The 24383-nt window shown below is 38.7% G+C and overlaps 1 protein-coding gene across 4 annotated transcripts in view; it reads right to left on the reverse strand.

Annotated features, from left to right (window-relative positions):
* Positions 1-24383, reverse strand: part of LOC147022477 (uncharacterized) — a 124374-nt gene that overhangs the window by 52414 nt on the left and 47577 nt on the right. For all 4 annotated transcript variants that reach the window (XM_085893385.1, XM_085893388.1, XM_085893386.1 and 1 more), the window contains exons 7-8: positions 20676-20837; positions 5790-5859 (exon numbers count right to left, since the gene is read on the reverse strand). In XM_085893385.1, coding sequence (XP_085749511.1) covers positions 5790-5859; positions 20676-20837 — 232 coding nt within the window. The remainder of the gene's footprint in view (positions 1-5789; positions 5860-20675; positions 20838-24383) is intronic.

Here is a 24383-nt window from a genome sequence, read left to right on the forward strand (position 1 = left end):
AGAACCATAAGAAACGAATGGTTGTCGATTATTCCCAAATGGTCAATCGCTTTACCCAACTCGATGCCTACCCCCTGCCGCGCATAGACGAGATGGTCGAACGCGTGGCCAATTATAAGGTATTCAGCACCATCGACTTGCGAAGCGCCTATCATCAAATTCCCATCCGAGAGGAAGACAAACCGTACACTGCATTCCAGGCAGTGAGGCGCCTCTACCAATTCAGGAGAATACCTTTCGGTGTCACGAATGGGGTAGCTTGCTTCCAACGGGTTATGGACGACATCATCTCAGATGAAAACCTCAGAGACACTTTTGTTTACGTGGACAATGTCACAGTGTGCGGTAGGGATCAGAGGGAACATGATAGGAATCTGGACAGATTCTTGAGCATTACTAGAAAATATAATCTGACCCTCAACTACGAGAAATGCGTATTCTCGGCAAGGTCAATTGACCTTCTCGGCTACACAATAGCCGACGGCACGATTAAGCCTGATCCTGAACGATTGCGCCCACTTCGTGAGCTACCCCCACCTCAGGACCTGCAGGCAATGCGCCGGGTGATCGGCATGTTCGCTTACTATGCGAGATGGATTTCGCAATACTCCGAGAAAATACATCCCCTAGTGCATTGCAAAAACTTTCCACCAGATGCCGCTGTTGTAAGAGCTTTCCACAACCTCAAGGATGATATCAGTAAGTCCGTGGTTTTATCGATCGATAGCTCGGTGCCCTTCGTGGTGGAGACCGATGCTTCAAATCACGCGATAGCTGCTACGCTTAATCAGTCTGGGCGGCCGGTCGCGTTCTTCTCGAGAACTCTCTCTAGAAGCGAGCAGAGACACTCAGCGATAGAGAAGGAAGCGTACGCCATCGTCGAAGCGCTGCGGAAATGGAGACATTATTTACTGGGAAACCACTTCACGCTCGTTACGGACCAACGATCCGTGGCATTCATGTTTGATGGGAAAAATAACGGGAAAATTAAGAATGAAAAAATTATGAGATGGCGGATAGACCTAGCTTGCTACAGTTACGACATTGTTTACCGGCCCGGGAAGGAAAACCCTGCTGCAGATACCTTCTCTCGGGTATACAGTTCGGCAACAATCAGTCAGGCTTTGCAAGACCTACACGTGTCTCTCTGCCACCCAGGGGTAACCAGAATGGCACATTTCGTGCGCAGACAAAATCTTCCCTATTCTGTTGAAGATATTAAACAAATGAATGCTTCATGCCCTGTTTGTGCTGAACTAAAACCCAGATTCTTTGGCGCGGCATCTGGCAGACTGATCAAGGCCACTTCCCCCTTCGAGAGACTAAACATCGACTTCAAAGGGCCCCTGCCGACCGAGACAGACAACAGATACATATTCACCGTTGTTGATGAATATTCAAGGTTCCCTTTCGCATTTCCGTGCTCGGATATGACCTCGGGCACTGTCGTGAGATGTGTCTCTGACCTCTTCGCTATGTTTGGGAAACCTTCGTACATACATTCAGACAGAGGGCCGTGTTTCATGTCGGCCGGGCTAAAACAATTCCTACTAGAGCTCGGCATAGCAACTAGTCGAACGACGGGTTACAACCCACAGGGAAACGGGCAGGTGGAAAGGTATAATGGAGTTATTTGGAAAGCCGTAACTCTGGCGCTGAAATCGAGAGGACTGGGGCCCGAGCGGTGGGAGGTTACTCTTCCCGACGCTCTGAATTCCATACGCTCTTTGCTCTGCACGTCCACCAATGCAACTCCTCACGAACGAATGTTTACTCACCAGCGACGTTATGTTGACGGTCAAACGGTGCCCAACTGGCTGACCCATCCCGGAACAGTGTTCATGAAACGCCCGGTACGACAAAGCAAGTATGAACCGCTGGTGGAGGGGGTCGAACTCATTGACACTAATCCAGAGTATGCTCATGTCAGGCTCCCGGATGGCAGGGAGACCACTGTGTCGGTTCGCCATCTGGCTCCCTCAGGTACTCCTTCCGCAGGTACACCACCTTCTGGCACTCCTCCTTCTGACATCCCCTCCCCAGGTGTTCCCCCCCCCCAGGAACTCCACCGGGCGACGGGGCTGCCGCGTTCCACCCGAGAGCGATCGAGGAGTCATCCCCGGCACAAGTCGAGGCTCACCAAGAGGATCGGGAGTCTCCCTCAAGTGAAACTGCCATTTACTCCCGGAGAGGTTGACGAATAAGGCCCCCTCGACGACTCAATCTGTAAAGGGGATTATCGGCATTCTCGCTGCTCATGCTCCTATATGCTCATTATATCATATATCGATGCTCATTACCATGCTCCTACAACTCAAAATAATCACTGCTTGGCATGTATGCTTCTGTAGACCTATTAGTCCGCGTTGCTTGAAATGTATACTCCTATAGTGCTAAAGCAATCATGGTGTGTAAGATGGGCCCCTAGTTGCATTTTAAAGGTGCGGAGAATGTGGTGAATTGAGGTGAATTGAGGGACATGACGCGGGATCACATGTTGTGCGTCTCGCGTATAAGGGGAGGTCTCCGCGGCACGGGGTGATTGTCCCCGGGGCATTGCCATTTACATCGGCTGTTCACTTGATGCTCGTTGACTGAAGGTGCTCATTGACTGGTGAGAATGGAGATTATATCGAACTCCGTGCTTACGCGGATTTAGTCTGCAATGATTAATCGCACATGTATACGTTACTGCTTATGTACTCCTAGCTGAACCTGTATTCCCCGGTGTGCCCGCAGAAGCGGCTCCAATCAAATGGAATAAAGCCTAAACTCTGAAGGTTCTTCTCTCGCTTTCATTTCAATTAGTTTCGCCCTATCTCTCAATGGTGAAGAATCACTGAAAAAATTCCCGAATCTGGATCCGGATTCGTATCTTCACCAAAATTGAATCAATTAGTCGTTCCCATACACCCAACCTGCCCACAAAGTTTCATCCAAATCCGTCCACAACCTTTTGAGATATTGTGCGATATATCATGTTGGCCCGATCTCTCAATGGTGAAGAATCACTTTAAAAATTATAGTTGTCGGATTCGGATCTTCACCAAAATCAAAATCTAATCAATCAAAAAGTCACACACACAACCTGCCCACAAAATTTCATTCGGATCCGTTCACAACTTTTTCAGATATCCTGCACAAAATCAAACAAACAAACAGACAGAAAGGGGTGAAAACATAACCTCCTTTCATCTTCGGTGGCAGAGATAATAAACTAAAACACAAGACTTTTACCTTTTAAATTTATTACAAATCAGCAAGGTGTTATTTTTTTTTTTTTTTACAAAACAGTGAGGTGGGTGAGGGTAATCATATTACGTACTCATTCGTGCCATCCTCCACCATAAATAGAAAACACAAGACTTAGCTCGTGATGATGATGCTGTTTTAGGGGGAAGGGTGTTGGTTAGAAAGATGTGAATGTAGTACTTGTGATGGCTGTTCAATCATCAGGAGCATGACAAAGTTTCCTGCTGCATTGCCACAAGGAGTAATGGTAAAACAATCCTAAGCCACGTTGACCCAGAGCAGATTTTTCCTGCTTGGAGAGGAAGGTATCAGATGGCATCTTCTTCTAAAATAATCCCGTCTCTTCAGCATCTGCCATAAGCCTTGTGTTGGCTTAATGCTTAGGGTGGCTGGCTTGGGGTCTTAGGGTCCTGAGTTTGAGCCCCAATTTTCCACTGAATTAACACCAGGTGGGGTTGACTCCGCCTGTCATCCTTCTGAAGTCGGCAAACTGAGCACCAGTGTACTGGTGGAGAGGCACAGCATCAGCAGCATAGTTGCACCCCAACAAAATGATAGCTACCCGGCAGCCAAGCTGACATCGGCAAGAAGAATAAGAAGCGTCTGCCATGGTTGCACTGGAGCCTTCGGCCCTGGGTGCCTTGCGGAAAAGTTGGTAAATCCGCAAGGATTTCTTCCGCATCACCCGTCCACTCAAAATAAATAAATCCGCAATGGTTTCGGTTTCTCCCGTATTACCGCATTTGACTCGTGTTCTCCGCACAGTCGCTTCATTAATCCCGTAATGGTGGCCCACATTTCCCGCACTTTGACCACTTGCCAAACCGATCAAACAACTCGATTTTTTTTGCACATTGTCATAACTTTTCTCTGCCTTTTGGCTCAACTAATTTTGTCTCTCGTTTTATGTTTTGGTGCTATTATTAATTGTGTGTCGACGAGATCTTGTAGATGTAGTATTACAGGATTTCTGTATGTCATTTCCTGTTCGAAGACGCTTCATTATTAAACTTAGCTTCGTTCTTGTATGCTGGTCTGATTACTGCAATTAACAAGAAAAGGCTCGTAATGGGAGGTAGTCGTACAAGCGGACACAAACAATGACTCCTCTCGGCTCAAAAAACACGATTGGCTGAAATGAAATACCACGATAACTAAATTGGAACACAATAGGTTGCCCGCGAATCGTTGAAACCCGTGATATTAGAAACCGCGATATTGGAGGGTTTAGTGTATTTAATAAATAGGGAAAGAAGAACAGGGAACCTGAGAACATTTTTAACTATGCTCTTTACAATTTGAAATACGTTCCCCGGGTTTCGTACAAGCGAGAGGTCATTATCAAAATAAGTCTTAAAGGGCCCCAGGCACCCCAAAAGAGGAAGACCAGAAGGAGAGACGGGACTGAAAATACCTGTTGCGGCCTGCTCAGGTGTCGCCACATTCTGTTCCGAGCCACCGCTCCATATCCATGCCAGGGGGCACAGCACACACTGCACTCTTGCAGGTGAGGGGTGGGAGCACAAAACTTTTTCTGGCTCCTCAAACTGGCGCACGAACTGGGCACACCACACTTGGCAACCTGCTCGACGCTGCCTGGACGCTGTCTAGCCAACGGCTCTAGATTCTGGGAACAACCTTACCTTACTGGAACTGGAAACCGGACTGAGCAAACCACGACCAACATGCACGCCGACTTGTATTGGGTCCCACAGCACCCCATGTCATGGCGTCGCCCCGCCCTATCTGCCCCGCACCAATTGGCGGTTTGGCCGAAAATCAAGGGGAACCTCTCCCCTCAGGCTTTCGACGACTCCTCGAAAGATCAGGGCTCACCCTTCGCCAAAAATTGCACCTTCTTGGTGTTGCGAGGCCGAAATTCCCTTTTTAGCACATTTAGGACAGATTACAAGGAAAAGAACATTAACGAGGGTTTTAAGGGAAAGCAGTTTTCGCCACAAACATTAGGGAGGGAAGACGACAGCTTTCCATGAAAATATAAACACAAATTATCCTATTAAAATTAAATTACCATCACTTATGCTAATACATGGACAAAGGAAATAACTATGGCAAAGCTATACAATCTTAACCCCAATAAACCATTTTCACAACAATATTATTCATTCATAAAAAATGTGATGTACAGGATGTGAACAACAATATGAATCGCTAATATGATTTATTTATAAAAATGTAATGTATTACTTTTTTCTCTAAGGTCTCTCTCTTTTGGGTTTTTAGGCCCCATATAAATCATTCTCAGCTCCCCCTGAATCCAATCGTGGGAGGAGAAGAGAGTAAGTAGATAGAGAGGTGGTGAAAGTCATGTTTACATCACGTGCACCTCACAGCCAATGACGGAACCCCAATGGCAAGGTGTGGTGACCTCCACATAAAACACTCTAAAATGCTGTTTTCTGGTTCATTTTCCTTTCAGAAAAGAACATTGTAATTCTCAATTGTTCATCGAAACAGAATCAATCAAAATAGACTTAAATTTCAACATGTTCCATCATGAGAGTTGAGCCTCTTACCTGAAAGGACTAGAGTTGTCCACGTGTGTTGTATTCACAAGAGCACCATCAGAAACAAATACTGTTCGGCCTGGAAGGACAATGTAGATATTAAACACTTGTATCAATGTGTGACATTAAATACCAGTCTCAATGTACGACACGAAATACGGTATCAATGTACGACACGAAATACTGCTATCAATGTATGACACCAAATACCAGTATCAATGTATGACACCAAATACCGGTATCAATGTATGACACAAAATACCGGTATCAATGTACGACACGAAATACTGCTATCAATGTATGACACCAAATACCGGTATCAATGTATGACACAAAATACCGGTATCAATGTACGACACGAAATACTGCTATCAATGTATGACACCAAATACCGGTATCAATGTATGACACAAAATACCGGTATCAATGTACGACACGAAATACTGCTATCAATGTATGACACCAAATACCGGAATCAATGTATGACACCAAATACCGGAATCAATGTATGACACCAAATACCGGTATCAATGTATGACACCAAATACCGCTATCAATGTATGACACCAAATACCGGTATCAATGTATGACACGAAATACCGGTATCAATATATGACACAAAATACCAGAATCAATGTACGACACGAAATACCTGTATCAATGTATGACACGAAATACCGGTATCAATGTATGACACGAAATACCGGTATCAATGTATGACACGAAATACCGGTATCAATGTATGACACAAAATACCGGTATCAATGTATGACACGAAATACTGGTATCAATGTATGACACGAAATACTGGTATCAATGTATGACACAAAATACCGGTATCAATGTATGACACGAAATACCAGTATCAATGTATGACACGAAATACCGGTATCAATGTACGACTCCAAATACCTGTATCAATGCACGACACGAAATACCGGTATCAATGTATGACACGAAATACCAGCATCAATGTATGACACCAAATACCAGTATCAATGTATGACACCAAATACCGGTATTAATGTATGACACGAAATACCGGTATCAATGTGTGACACGAAATACCGGTATCAATGTACGACACGAAATACTGCGATCAATGTATGACACCAAATACCGATATCAATGTATGACACGAAATACCGGTATCAATGTATGACACCAAATACCGGTATCAATGTATGACACCAAATACCGGTATCAATGTATGACACGAAATACCGGTATCAATGTATGACACGAAATACCGGTATCAATGTATGACACGAAATACCGGTATCAATGTATGACACGAAATACCAGTATCAATGTATGACACGAAATACCGGTATCAATGTACGACTCCAAATACCTGTATCAATGCACGACATGAAATACCGGTATCAATGTATGACACGAAATACCAGCATCAATGTATGACACGAAATACCTGTATCAATGCACGACACGAAATACTGGTATCAATGTATGACAGGAAATACCGGTATCAATGTATGACACGAAATACCAGTATCAATGTATGACACCAAATACCTGTATCAATGTATGACACAAAATACCTGTATCAATGCACGACACGAAATACTGGTATCAATGTATGACACGAAATACCAGCATCAATGTATGACACGAAATACCAGTATCAATGTATGACAGGAAATACCGGTATCAATGTATGACACGAAATACCAGTATCAATGTATGACACCAAATACCTGTATCAATGTATGACACGAAATACCGGTATCAATGTATGACACCAAATACCTGTATCAATGTATGACACGAAATACCGGTATCAATGTATGACACCAAATACCTGTATCAATGTATGACACGAAATACCGGTATCAATGTATGACACCAAATACCAGTATCAATGTATGACACAAAATAGTGGTATCAATGTATGACACAAAATAGTGGTATCAATGTATGACACCAAATACCAGTATCAATGTATGACACCAAATACCGGTATCAATGTATGACACCAAATACCGGTATCAATGTACGACTCCAAATACCTGTATCAATGCACGACACGAAATACCGGTATCAATGTATGACACGAAATACCAGCATCAATGTATGACACCAAATACCAGTATCAATGTATGACACCAAATACTGGTATTAATGTATGACACGAAATACCGGTATCAATGTATGACACGAAATACCGGTATCAATGTACGACACGAAATACTGCGATCAATGTATGACACCAAATACCGATATCAATGTATGACACAAAATACCGGTATCAATGTATGACACCAAATACCGGTATCAATGTATGACACCAAATACCGGTATCAATGTATGACACCAAATACCGGTATCAATGTATGACACCAAATACCGGTATCAATGTATGACACCAAATACCAATATCAATGTATGACACCAAATACCGGTATCAATGTATGACACGAAATACCGGTATCAATGTATGACACCAAATACCAGTATCAATGTATGACACAAAATAGTGGTATCAATGTATGACACAAAATAGTGGTATCAATGTATGACACCAAATACCAGTATCAATGTATGACACCAAATACCGGTATCAATGTATGACACCAAATACCGGTATCAATGTATGACACCAAATACCGGTATCAATGTATGACACCAAATACCGGTATCAATGTATGACACCAAATACCTGTATCAATGTATGACACGAAATACCAGTATCAATGTATGACACGAAATACCAGTATCAATGTATGACACGAAATACCGGTATCAATGTATGACACCAAATACCTGTATCAATGCATGACACAAAATACCGATATCAATGTATGACATGAAATACCGGTATCAATGTATGACACCAAATACCTGTATCAATGCATGACATAAAATACCGCTATCAATGTATGACACCAAATACCGGTATCAATGTATGACACGAAATACCGGTATCAATGTATGACACGAAATACCGGTATCAATGTATGACCACGAAATACGGTATCAATGTATGACACGAAATACCAGTATCAATGTATGACACGAAATACCGGTATCAATGTACGACTCCAAATACCTGTATCAATGCACGACCACGAAATACCGGTATCAATGTATGACACGAAATACCAGCATCAATGTATGACACGAAATACCAGTATCAATGTATGACAGGAAATACCGGTATCAATGTATGACATGAAATACCAGTATCAATGTATGACACCAAATACCTGTATCAATGTATGACACAAAATACCTGTATCAATGCACGACACGAAATACTGGTATCAATGTATGACACGAAATACCAGCATCAATGTATGACACGAAATACCAGTATCAATGTATGACAGGAAATACCGGTATCAATGTATGACACGAAATACCAGTATCAATGTATGACACCAAATACCTGTATCAATGTATGACACGAAATACCGGTATCAATGTATGACACCAAATACCGGTATCAATGTATGACACCAAATACCGATATCAATGTATGACACGAAATACCGGTATCAATGTATGACACCAAATACCGGTATCAATGTATGACACCAAATACCGGTATCAATGTATGACACCAAATACCGGTATCAATGTATGACACCAAATACCGGTATCAATGTATGACACCAAATACCAGTATCAATGTATGACACCAAATACCGGTATCAATGTATGACACGAAATACCGGTATCAATGTATGACACCAAATACCAGTATCAATGTATGACACAAAATAGTGGTATCAATGTATGACACAAAATAGTGGTATCAATGTATGACACAAAATAGTGGTATCAATGTATGACACCAAATACCAGTATCAATGTATGACACCAAATACCGGTATCAATGTATGACACCAAATACCGGTATCAATGTATGACACCAAATACCGGTATCAATGTATGACACCAAATACCGGTATCAATGTATGACACCAAATACCTGTATCAATGTATGACACGAAATACCAGTATCAATGTATGACACGAAATACCAGTATCAATGTATGACACGAAATACCGGTATCAATGTATGACACCAAATACCTGTATCAATGCATGACACAAAATACCGATATCAATGTATGACATGAAATACCGGTATCAATGTATGACACCAAATACCTGTATCAATGCATGACATAAAATACCGCTATCAATGTATGACACCAAATACCGGTATCAATGTATGACACGAAATACCGGTATCAATGTATGACACGAAATACCGGTATCAATGTATGACACGAAATACCGGTATCAATGTATGACACGAAATACCGGTATCAATGTATGACACGAAATACCAGTATCAATGTATGACACGAAATACCGGTATCAATGTACGACTCCAAATACCTGTATCAATGCACGACACGAAATACCGGTATCAATGTATGACACGAAATACCAGCATCAATGTATGACACGAAATACCAGTATCAATGTATGACAGGAAATACCGGTATCAATGTATGACATGAAATACCAGTATCAATGTATGACACCAAATACCTGTATCAATGTATGACACAAAATACCTGTATCAATGCACGACACGAAATACTGGTATCAATGTATGACACGAAATACCAGCATCAATGTATGACACGAAATACCAGTATCAATGTATGACAGGAAATACCGGTATCAATGTATGACACGAAATACCAGTATCAATGTATGACACCAAATACCTGTATCAATGTATGACACGAAATACCGGTATCAATGTATGACACCAAATACCTGTATCAATGTATGACACGAAATACCGGTATCAATGTATGACACGAAATACCGGTATCAATGTATGACACCAAATACCTGTATCAATGTATGACACGAAATACTGGTATCAATGTATGACACGAAATACTGGTATCAATGTATGACACGAAATACCGGTATCAATGTATGACACAAAATACCGGTATCAATGTATGACACGAAATACCGGTATCAATGTATGACACGAAATACCGGTATCAATGTATGACACCAAATACCTGTATCAATGTATGACACGAAATACCGGTATCAATGTATGACACGAAATACCGGTATCAATGTATGACACAAAATACCGGTATCAATGTATGACACAAAATACCGGTATCAATGTATGACACAAAATACCGGTATCAATGTATGACACGAAATACTGGTATCAATGTATGACACGAAATACCGGTATCAATGTATGACACAAAATACCGGTATCAATGTATGACACGAAATACCGGTATCAATGTATGACACCAAATACCGGTATCAATGTATGACACCAAATACCTGTATCAATGCATGACACGAAATACCGGTATCAATGTATGACACGAAATACCGGTATCAATGTATGACACGAAATACCGGTATCAATGTATGACACGAAATACTGGTATCAATGTATGACACGAAATACTGGTATCAATGTATGACACAAAATACCGGTAACAATGTATGACACGAAATACCAGTATCAATGTATGACACGAAATACCGGTATCAATGTACGACACCAAATACCTGTATCAATGCACGACACGAAATACCGGTATCAATGTATGACACGAAATACCAGCATCAATGTACGACACCAAATACCTGTATCAATGCACGACACGAAATACCGGTATCAATGTATGACACGAAATACCAGCATCAATGTATGACACGAAATACCAGTATCAATGTATGACAGGAAATACCGGTATCAATGTATGACACGAAATACCAGTATCAATGTATGACACGAAATACCTGTATCAATGTACGACACGAAATACCTGTATCAATGTATGACACGAAATACCGGTATCAATGTATGACACCAAATACCTGTATCAATGTATGACACGAAATACCGGTATCAATGTATGACACGAAATACCTGTATCAATGTATGACACGAAATACCGGTATCAATGTATGACACCAAATACCTGTATCAATGTATGACACGAAATACCGGTATCAATGTATGACACCAAATACTGGTATCAATGTATGACACCAAATACCTGTATCAATGTATGACACCAAATACCGGTATCAATGTATGACACGAAATATCAGTATCAATGTATGACAGGAAATACCGGTATCAATGTATGACACAAAATACCGGTATCAATGTATGACACCAAATACCTGTATCAATGTATGACACGAAATACCTGTATCAATGTATGACACGAAATACCGGTATCAATGTATGACACGAAATACCGGTATCAATGCATGACACGAAATACCGGTATCAATGTATGACACCAAATACCGGTATCAAAGTATGACACGAAATACCGGTATCAATGTCTGACACAAAATACCATTATCAATGTATGACACAAAATACCATTATCAATGTATGACACGAAATACCGGTATCAATGTATGACACAAAATACCGGTATCAATGTATGACACGAAATACCGGTATCAATGTATGACACGAAATACTGGTATCAATGTATGACACGAAATACCGGTATCAATGTATGACACGAAATACCTGTATCAATGTATGACACGAAATACCGGTATTAATGTATGACACCAAGTACCAGTATCAATGTATGACACGAAATACCAGTATCAATGTATGACACAAAATACCGGTATTAATGTATGACTATACTGCCCCTGATGTTAATTCAGCCGAGGAATTCTTTCCTAAAATCTCTCTCTCTCAGTCACACCAACACCAACACCAAAACACACACCTGGTGTTGACTTAATGGTTCGGGCGGCGGCCTTTGGATCTTCAGGTCCTGAGTTCAAATCCCGCTGAGTTGTTGAATTAATACCAGGTGGGGTTAACTCGGCCTGTCATCCTTCCAAGGTCGGCAAAATGAGTGCCGGCATGCTGGTATACTGTGTCAGAGTGCTGATCCGGACAGGATTGTGCCCAATAGCCAAACAAACTGCTGAAGCAACACCAACGCTCTGCACAGAGGACTCTCTCACATGCACAAATTCATCCCATCTCCTCTTCAATTATTGTAAACCACTCCTTCCCAATTTCACATCCAGGTGATGCATGACATCATCGGCAGGTACCGAAGAAAGGGAGTACATGTACTCAGTTTTTACTCCGTTTGTCTGTTACTTGCAAAATCGAAGATTTTTCAAGTATATTGGTCAGTTGATTTTGTTGTTGTGTCTGCTTGTCTGTTTGTCACCTACAGGTCACAATTCTAAACCGATCGTCATGAAACTTTTCCAATTTGTGGAGGTAGTCTAAACTGAGAAGCCTATTGATTTTGAGGTCAAAGGTCATCTTGAGGTCAAATTTCTGAAATCATTTTTCATCTGATTGACTTGAAATTCTAACAAGATTTGCATATTGCATCACTGAATTGGGAAACTGACTATTTTTGAGGTCAAAAGGTCAAAGGTCAATTCAAGGTCAAATTTCTAAAATCATGAATTTCAATCTGAAAAACTAGAAGCGCACTCAGTAGAGCACATACCTCCGCCCTGTTATGCCTGATCCACGAGAACATATCTGGCCCAATACATTTTTGAAATATGCTATATATTGTTTTTGAGCCCTTTCTCTTAATGGTAAAGAATCACTTAAAAATTATCAGATCCGGATTTGGATCTTCACCGAAATTGAATCAGTTTGTCATGGTCACACACCCAACCTGTCCACCAACTTTCACAACTATTTGAGATAATTTATATCCTTTTTGGCCATATCTCTCAATAGTGAAGAATCACTTAAAAAATACTAGTTGTCGGATCCGGACACAAAATTCCATCCGGATCCATCCACAATTTTTGAGATATCCTGTACATAGACAAACAGACAAACACACAGAAAGGGCTGAAAACATTGTCCCGTTCACCTTCGGTGGCAGAGGTAATAATTCATCCGATTGACCTGAACTTTGATTAAGAGTGTGAATTTTAATGTTAATGAAATAGACAATTTGATGTATCTCTGGCAACCTTGGGAGAGAGGGTGGATTTTGCAACTATCGTGCTCTGCATGATGTCGTTTTCTTGTTACTTGCAAAATCGAAGATTTTTTCAAGAAAATTGATCAGTCAATTTTGTTATTCTGTCTGTCTGTCTGTCTGTTTGTCGCCTACAGGTCACAATTTTAAACCAATCATCACGAAACTTCACCACATGGTAGAGTTTCTCATAAGGGAGAAGCCGATTGTTTTTGAGGTCAAAAGGTCAACAACTTAGGTAAGATTTCTAAAATACTCAATTTTCATCCGATTGACTTGAAATTTGAAGAGGATTTATATTGCAGGTCACTAGATTGAACCAGCCAATTATTTTTGAGGTCAACATAGATCAAAAGGTCAACATAGGCCGAAGGTCAACAACTAAGTTGATGTTTCTAAAATCCTCAATTTTCATCCAATTGACTTGAAATTTGAAGAGGATTTATCTTTCAGGTCACTGAATTCTAGTAGCCAATTATTTTCGAGGTCAACATCGATCAAATGGTCAAAATATGTCAAAGTAAAGGTCAACAACTTGGTTGAGATTTCTAAAATCCTCAATTTTCATCCGATTGACTTGAAATTTGAAGAGGATTTATATTTCAGGTCACTGAATTCAACTAGCCAATTATTTTTGAGGTCAACATCGATCAAATGGTCAACATAGGCCAAAGGTCAATAACTTAGGTGAGATTTCTAAAATCCTCAATTTTTATCCGATTGACTTGAAATTTGAAGAGGATTTTCATATCAGGTAATTGAATTCAACCACCAATTATTTTTGAGGTCAAATTTGTTTAATGGATTTTCTAAGTATTGGGCTCTGCACAACATCTTCTTCTTGTTATTCTGTCTGTTTGTCTGTCAATCACCTGCAGGTCACCATTCTCAACTGATCATCATGAAACTCTACCAAGTTATACAGGTAGTCTTAACTGAGAAGCCTGTTGATTTTGAGGTCCAAGGTCAAGTTCATCTTCAGGTCAAGTTTCTAAAATCATCAATTTTGATCCGATTGACTTGATAGTTGAAGAGGATTTTCATATCACCTTACTGAATTCAACCACCAATCATTTTTGAGGTCAACCTCGGCCTCTCCAAAACAACCGTCTCTCCAAAATTGCTTATATATATTGAATTTAACTTGAATAAAATAAAAATATTGGCATTATTTCAAGCGATGGAGTTTTGTTTTTTTTAAATACATTGTCAACATAGGCCAAAGGTCAACAAGAGTTGAAAGTATGCTTGACTAACACAAATACAATTGCAAGAAGAATGCCTCCCTCTTGTGTAATAACTATCCATAACCGTTAGGTTTCTCTCATCAACGCAATCATCAAAGATAACGAGATTCATTTTTGATTCATCCAAATCTTGTGGTGAAGGTATATCATCTGTAATGCACCTGGTGGCGGCTTGGGATCCTAGAGTCCTGAGTTCAAGCCCTGTTGGCTGCTGAATTAATACACCAGGGGGTTGACTCAGCCTGTCATCCTTCCAAGGTCGGCGAAATGAGTACCAGTGTGTGCACTGGTAGAGGGGCAACACAGCCCCTTCCTCAGCAACAGCAACACAGTCGCAACCAGCAACAGCAACACAAGAGCAACAACACAATAATCAGCAACGCAGTCACACTTCCAAGAAATGATAGCTACCCCGGCAGCTAAGCTGCCACACGCAAGAAGAAGACGAATATATCATCTGTGTTGTCACTAAGAATACAAGTTATAGGTTTTGATTTGTTTTTATATTTCTGTGTATTACAAAATAGTTGAATTATATCTTCAATGTTATAATCATTGAGTGTGTTTTGAAGAATAAATAAACCAATTGTCTTCTTTTTAAAGACCTGCATTAAAACCTTGTGAGAGGAGTTGAGACTGAGGTTGAAAACTTGACTTTGTGAAAATTATTAAATTATCAAAATCTAAAAAGTTGGGAATAAGGAGCATCTTCAAAAGCAGGCAGGTTTTTCCAGATCCGCTTGAACCAACTATGAGACATCTTAATGAATTTGGAAGATTTTTTTATGGTTGTTAAATTTTCTTATTTTCCCAAATGGGTAAAAAAAAAAACATTCATTTATATATCTAGAAAATATATTGTATAATTTTGATTGGCTTTTTTAGAAACTATATTTTATCCGAAGTTCAGGTTTAATTTCAAGATAATCCATTATTTTATTTGTACAATATCTTGTGTTGATATTTCCCTGAAAATGACAATCGTGAATAATATACATCATAAATCCATGAAACATTACCATCATTTGTTCAGTCTCTTCTCTTGTAAGAGAAGGTGTATTATCACCCTCGTACTTCACATTCATTTCTCTGATTAATCTTGTAAAGCAATTCATTTCTGGTGTAATTTTGAAACAGTTGTGTTCCTTTTTACATTTTTTATTTTCATTAATTTGAAGATAATCACAGAATATACATTGTTTATGGGCTTTTGACTGTGTTTAATCCCACTCTATCAGATGCAGGGCATTTCTCAAATTTGAATAAGGAGAATCAGGGAATTCAAGAGGCTCAAGGTCTTGAATACTATTGATATTTATAAAGTAAAACCTTACTTCAAATAAAATTCATCTTCGGTATCATCTTTGGTACTTTCATTGGTGCTTTCACAATAATCTATAAAACTACCTTCATAACTATCATTTGAACACAAACTCTCAGTATCATAACTGTCTTCTGTTCCAACAGAGATACTATCATCACTCTCATATCTTCAAAATCTTCAGTTGAATAATGACTCATTTTTAATTAGAAGAAAAAACATTACCATCGACATCCATATACTTTTTTTCATTAACAGATTCAACGACTACATTTTTTTTATATTAAAGGTAATTTTAAAATGGTCCTTAACTACTATTGAACGAAATGTCATTTCACCTGATATATTAACATCCTTTATTTAATTAAGATTTACATCTTTAGGGTTGTTGATAAAAATACAAATTTCTCCTTGAATATTACAGATGGTCTCATCTTTTCTTTCTAAAGCTCCATCCAGAAGGTTTTTCTGTTTTGATACTTATTCTTGTTTCATTGCTTTTTCTAGTTTTGAATATATTGCCAGAAGGAGAGGAGAAACTTTTGTTTGAGCTACTTTAATTGATGTTCTTCCAGATATATTAAAAGCCCCTCCACTGAATGAAATTGAAGAACTCATTATTAACCATAATTGTTTTTAACCAATAGTTGTTATATTTATCTTTATTCAATTTGACATCCTTGACATATTTCTCAGTGTCTTTTGCAAATGTAGAGATTGAGTGAAACTTGTCTTTTATGTCTTAGGAGGAGCAACATAGAGGAGCAGCTCATAATAATTGTAATCTTAATTATAGAATCCCCACATTCATACCTGTATTTCTTCAGAATAATTGTCATTATGATATGCATGTCTTTATAAGAGAACTAAATAAGACTCCTGTAAAGATAATAGCAATTCCTAATACAGATCAGAATTACATCTCATTTATAAAACAGATTTATTCTCGTGAAATGGGTGAAAATACAAACTAGCCGGGAGGCGATGATGGTTCGCAGGCATTATTGAACAATGCCATGATAGGTACAATTGAGTTAGTGGAAGCTTTTGAGGAAGCCCTACCGTAAAAACTTATCTCTTCCATCAAAATTGACCAAATCAAATCGGATTTTTTATATGTTGTACTTATGGACATTACGCACAGCTTCTAGGAAATGAAATTGCGAGAAAAAAGTTCAAGTGGGCGTGGCTCCACCCACAAGGGGCGTGGGACACCCACCATACAAAAAGACACAACTCGACCATGATATCTAGCTTGTGTCCAAGTTTCATCAAGATCGCATCAAACGACACAGAGCTATGCTCTGGAGAGAATTACAAACAGACAGACAGACACACAGACACAACGAAAATAGTGGTCACTGCTGGCATCCGCGAACCAATAGTGGTCACTGCTGGCGCCCGCAAACCAATATTAGATTTCTTGACTCTCATAAATTTATGACAAGCCCTCTAAGTTCTTTGGTTTCAAACATCTCCTCTTTTCCTATACTTTGTAGTCAATTTATGCCTGGTGTTGGCTTAATAGTTAGGGTGGCGGGCTTTGGATCCTATGGTCCTGAGTTCAAATCCCGCTTATCCGTTGAATTAATACGAGGTGGGGTTGACTCAGCCTGTCATCCTTCCGAGGTCGGCAAAATGAGTGCCAGCATGCTCGTATACTGTGTCGGAGTGGCGACCCATCCAGGATTGTGCCCAATAGCCAAGGAGACTGCTTAGCAGCACCAACGCTCTGCACAGAGTATGGTCCCAATCTCGTCCTCCTACTCTAGTCAATTTAGGACTGAAGGCGACTTGGATGAAGATATTTCTCTTCTCACTAAAAAGGGCATTTACCTATATGATTATATGGATTCCTTTGAAATATTTAAAGAAACAAGACTTCCTCCTCAAAAGCGTTTTTATAACTAGTTAGGAAGATATCATATTATGGGTGAAGAATATGAAAGAGCAAAACAAGTTTGGAAAGAGTTTGAGATAAAGAATATGGGTGATTATCATGACCTTTATTTAATAACTGATGTTTTATTACTCGCTGATGTGTTTGAGAAATTTAGAGAAGTTTGTTATAATCAAGATTCCTATGGACTTGATCCTGTCCATAAAAATGCATCTCCTGGACGAGCCTGGAGTGCAATGTTAAAAATGACAAAACAACCCCTTGATCTTCTAAGTGATGCAGATATGCTCTTGATGATTGAGAACGCTAAGAGAGGAGGAATTTCACAAGTTTGTTCAAAGTGATATGCTCAGGCAAATCATAAATATCTTCCAGACTTCCCACCTGATACGCCCACATCTTATTCAATGTACTTTGATGCTAATAACTTGTATGGCTGGGCAATGTCTGAATCTCAACCCTATGGTAATTTTAAATGGGTGAAAGAATACGAGTACAAATCTATCTTAGATGATATATCTGATGAAAGAATACGATAAATGGGGTTGTGGGTATTATTTTGAAGTAGATTTGAACTATCCTAGAAAACTTCATGACAAACATAAAGACCTTCCTTTTGGAACTGACAAAAGAGATCCCCAATCAAGAGCTATTTGGTGGTTATCAACAACATTTCTTTAGTTATTCAAATGAGATTAAGTATATTCCTGCAACTAAATTACTAACAACATTGTTTGATAAAGAGAAGTATGTTTTACATCAAATAAATCTAAAGCAATTTATACAAGCAGGACTACAACTTCAAAAGGTACATAGGGCACTAAAGTTTAGTCAGTTATTGGTTAGGTAAATATATCGATTATAATACGAGGATGAGAACAAGGGCTAATCATGATTTTGAGAAGGACTTTTACAAGTTGATGGATAATTCTGCATTTGGTAAAGCAATGGAAAATATAAGGAATAGACAAAATGTAAGACTTGCTACAACTTGGGAGCAGGTGGAGAAGTTGACAAATAAACCAAGCTTTAAAAGAGTAGAAATATTTACAGATAATTTTTGTGCTGTTCATTTGAATAAAGAGAGTATAAAGATGAATAACCCAATTTATGTGGGAACATCTGTTTTAGATCTTTCAAAGTATTTAATGTATGATTACTTTTATAACCATCTAAAGAAAAGATATATGATGAGAATATTGTATTACTATATATGGATACGGATAGCTTCACACTCGAGATAACTGCAGATGTTTATAAGGATATGAAAGAAGATGAAGATATTTATGATACAAGTAATTATGATCCCAATAACCTGCTCTTTTTTGAATAAGAATGAAAAGATTATTGGTAAATTTAAATATGAATTAGGTGAAAAGATACTAAGTGAATTTGTAGGTGTTAGATCAAAAGTATGTGCTTATAAATATTTAACGAGAGGGTTAAATGAATTCAAATGTGAAAAGAAACTTAAAGTCTAAAGAAGAGTGTATTAAAAGAGATGATGAACTTTCAACATTACCTTGAACGAATATGGAAGAGAAAGGATGTTTATAGAGAGATTCATATTATTTGAAATTATAAACACAAAATATTCTCAGAGACTGTTCGTAAGAAAGCTCTAACCGCATTTGATGATAACAGATCTATAATGAGTGATGGAATAAATACATTACCTCATGGGTTTAAAGTATAAGTATTAATAAGAAATGGGGTTGGGGGTTTTAACGGGCTTCCGCTGCATTATTTTTAATTGATGAATAAATTAAGTTATTTCTGAAAATAAAACACAAATATTTATAGGATCTCTATTTGACTACTCAATTTGATTAAATAAATGATCATATGAAACGGAGGCAAAGTCCAGCCCCCAGCAGGGGAGTAGTATCAAAAGGGAGGGCCATGACGAAGTAATATGTTCCAGTTTGAAAAGGAGAATTATGAGTGAGCGTAAGTGAGCGAATATTGTGACTTTGAGAAATGGGACACATTACTGTGTCAAAGCCTCCTTTTTGATACGACTCATGTTGTTTGTGGGGTCCACGGTAATTCCTAGCTGCAGAGATCCCTCTTATTTTTAACCTGATTCTCAATTCCACACCCTTCTTCCTAATGTCTAAATCCTTTTGTAATTATAATCTCCTCCACCAGAATTAATGATCTTTTAAATGAAATCCATGGTTTTCTTTGCATCCAAGTACTTTATACAAATGATTTACCCTCTGTATGCTCATTTTTTTTTAAACAAACCTCAGACATACAGAACATATTCCATGATACAAGAATGAAAAAGACCTTGCTATTAGATGCCATTATGCTTCTTCAACATTGTCCATCCAGGCTGAAGTCCTTCGATGCAGAGCATGTCAACCTTTTCAGATAGCCAATCAGTCACCACTTAGTATTTGCGCAATGTATCAGTTTACATGTTTGGACTGAGCATACCTGTGCAATCCCAGGCGACGGCATCCAGGCTGGAGTTCCCATGAAAATGTGGCGCAGGCAGGAAGCGTATGAAGTTGCTCCAAGTGGCTCTCAGTGCAGGTGACTGATGCATGAGGTTCGAGTTTCTTTGTCCATTGTGACCCCGAATTCCATCTGGCACTGCTGCACTCGACACATAAAAGGCTCCGTGTTGGACCTTCCATGAAACGCTTATGGCATAGTGCCATATTGTATCTGCAATATCTTGCATATGAGCCTTACCCAAAGATACAGGTGAGAAAACCAATGGTATAAACATTCAGATTATATAGATCATACACCTTGTCAACACAAATGTCGATAATAAGCGCTGGAGTGTTCACTCGAGAGTATCGTTTGTTTGTGCTGATTTTGCTTGTATAAGGACTTTGCGACACTGAATCATGATTGATGCTCGCAGCAGTTGACCTGGTAGAAGTGTCCTCCTCCAAGTCATCAGGATACCTATTCACGTCAAACTCTTTTCTAATAGAAGCACCCGCTCCTTACGGGAGCCGTCAAGGGGGTCATGTTTTTATATTTATGCCTATTTTACTCCAAGAGGTCCCAGAATTACACACCCAAAAAATGGTTGCGATCGGTTCAGCCGTTTTTGCGGTACCTGGGAACAGACCGACAGACAGACAGACAGACAGTGAATTATAGTAAGATAACTGACTTGTTCTTCATCAATAATTAATGGGGGCATTTCCTTGAGATGTTGCTTCTTCTTTTCAAGTTTCGGATCCATTCCACTTCCTCGTTATCTAGTTTTCTTTTCTCTGGGAAAGTTGACACATTCTGCATTTGCTTCCCTAATTTGTGGTAGAATCTTTTTGGGTTACTCCCAAACATGTGGTGTTATTTTCTCCTGTTTGCTTCCTCATTGTTTTTTATTTTATGTTTTATCTTCCTTCCTATCATTACCCTCGCTGAAGGAGAGGGTATTGCATTTGGGTCCGTTTGTTTGTTTGTCTATTTGTTACTTGGCAAAAAAAACTTTTTTTTGACAAGTATGTTGATCGCTTCCGTTTGTTTGTTTATCTGTCCGCTCACCTTTAATTGCCTACAGGTCACAATTTTAAACGGATCTTCACCAAACTGCACCAAATGGTTGAGTTGGTGGTCTGACAGAATGCCATTTATTTTTGAGGTCAAATCGTCATCATAGGCCAAAGGTCAACAACTTTTTTGAATTTCTAAAACCCTCAATTTTCATCCAATTCACTTGAAATTTGAAGAGCATTTGCAAATGAGGTCACTGAATTCAACCATCTATTATTTTAGAGGTCAACATCGGCCAAAAGGTCATAGGCCAGATTTCTAAAATCCTCAATTTTAATCTGATTAACTTGAAATTTGAAGAGCATTTGCACATCAGGTCAATGAATTCAACAACCTATGAATTTTGAGATCAATATCGGCCAAAGGTCAACATGGTTCAAATTTCTAAGATTGTCAATTTTCATCTGATTGACTTGAAATTTGAAGGCCATTTACAGATCAGCTTATTGAATTCAACCACCAATTATTTTTAAGGTCAACATAGACCAAATTTCTAAAATTGTCAATTTTCATTCCATTGACTTGAAATTTGAAGAGCACTTAAATATCAGGTTACTGAATTCAACCACTTTATTTTTGAGGTGAATATAGGTCAAAATGTCAACATGGGCCAAATTTCTGAAATTGTCAATTTCCAACCAATTGATTTGAAATTTGAAGAGGATTTGCATATCAGGTCACTGATTCAACCAGCATCTATTTTTTTTAGATCAACATAGGCAAAAAGTTCAACATAAGCAAAGGTCAACAACTTAGGTGCAATTTCTAAAATCCTGAATTTTAATCCGATTGACTTGTAAATTGAACAGGATTTTTCATATCAGCTCACTGATTTCAACCACCAAATTTGTTTGATGTCAACATTGACCAAAGGTCAACAAGTTAGGTGCAGTTTCTAAAATCCTCAATTTTCATCCGATTGCCTTGAAATTGAACAGGATTTGCATATCATGTCAGTGAATTCAACCACCAATTATTTTTCAGGTCAAAAGGTCAACATAGGCCTAATTTCTAAAATTGAGATTTGGCCAAAAACTAGAGAACAATATCATGATATATATATATATATATATATATATATATATATATATATATATATATATATATATATATATATATATATATATATATACAAATCATAAAAACTATATACAAAAATGTTGTAGACGATCGAGTTCTGACAAAATTAGGTGGATTCGAGTTGGTTAGGTGACAAGAACAAGCCAATTCGATTTTGGTTCAGATACAGCCGATTAATAATGGGATACAAAATGTAAACTTTTCAGCCTGGCAGAGGTAAGTGCTCTTCCGTGTGCTGTTCTACTTCGTTCTGTTTTGCCAAGTGTCACTCTATGAGTGATTTTTCATTTGTTTGTTTGTTACCTGGCAAAAAAAATATTTTTGCCAAGCATGTTGGTCTGAAGTGTTTGTCTAAAATTTCACAGATGGGGCTAAAATTTCAAGTCAATCGTCTGTCTGTCTGTTTGTCACACGATTCTTGGCAATAGTTTTCAAGCAATCGTTCTAAAAAAATTGTGTCTGTAGATGACTGGCCGAGGACTGTAATGCTTAATTTTGATGAAGATACAAATCTGGATCTGAGAATTTTTAAAGTGATTCTTCACCATTGAGAGATAGGGCCAAAAACGATATATAGCTCAATATCTCAAAAGGTTTGGATGGATTCCAATGAAACTTGGTGGACAGGTGGGGAATGCGAGCAGGAAGAATTGATTAAATTTTGATGAAGATCCGAATCTGGATTCGGATACGAGAATTTTTCAGGTAATTATTCACCATTGAGAGATGGGGCCAAAATCGATATATAACACGATGTCTCAAAAGGTTAAGGATGGATTCTTCCAAAACTTGGTTGACAGGTTGGGAATGTCACCAGGAAGAGTTGATTCAATTTTGGTGATCCAAATCCAGATATGGAAGTTGTGGAAGGATTGGGAAAAAGTTGTGTTGTGGATGGATTTGGATGAAAGTTGGTGGACAGGTTAGTTGTGTGATAAGGATGAATCACCGGATTGGATAAGACCCTTAGATTATTTGGAATATTTGACCCCGAAATATCCCAACCGAGTGCTGTCCCATTTCGCCAAGTGTCACTCTGAGTGATTTTTCATTTGTTTGTTTGTTTGTCCGTACAGAACTTTTGTGTTTTTCTCCACAACCGCTTATCAGATTGAAACTAAATTTTCAACATAGGTGCGACTACTTAAGTGGAATGTTTTAATGATAATTATGACGTCATAGGCAATGTGGTGGGGGCAGTCATGTTGAAAAAAACGGGAAAAATTTGGATCTCTGTGTCCCTGAAATCACACCAAGGAAGAAATTGAAACTTGGCACATAGCAAGTACTCATGGGGAGGAAGTGAGATTTTTTCTATGATGTCAAAGGTACCTTCGTTATGACGTCATAAATGCAGATATAGAACGCTACATCTGATCAGTATGAAAATTTTTGAGGGTCATCAAGGGATAAAATGGTCCACAGAAAAAAAAACGATGACGTCATCGGTGACATGATTCGGCAGCCATATTTTTTTTTTTTTTTTTTAACCTTCAAAAATCTCTTTCTCTGAAGTAGCAAAACGGATCGAGGCAAAACTTTAAA

This window comes from Eptatretus burgeri, chromosome 8, assembly GCF_056783735.1.
Source record: "Eptatretus burgeri isolate ZD-2024b chromosome 8, Ebu_testis_v1, whole genome shotgun sequence".
NCBI classification, from domain to species: domain Eukaryota; kingdom Metazoa; phylum Chordata; class Myxini; order Myxiniformes; family Myxinidae; genus Eptatretus; species Eptatretus burgeri.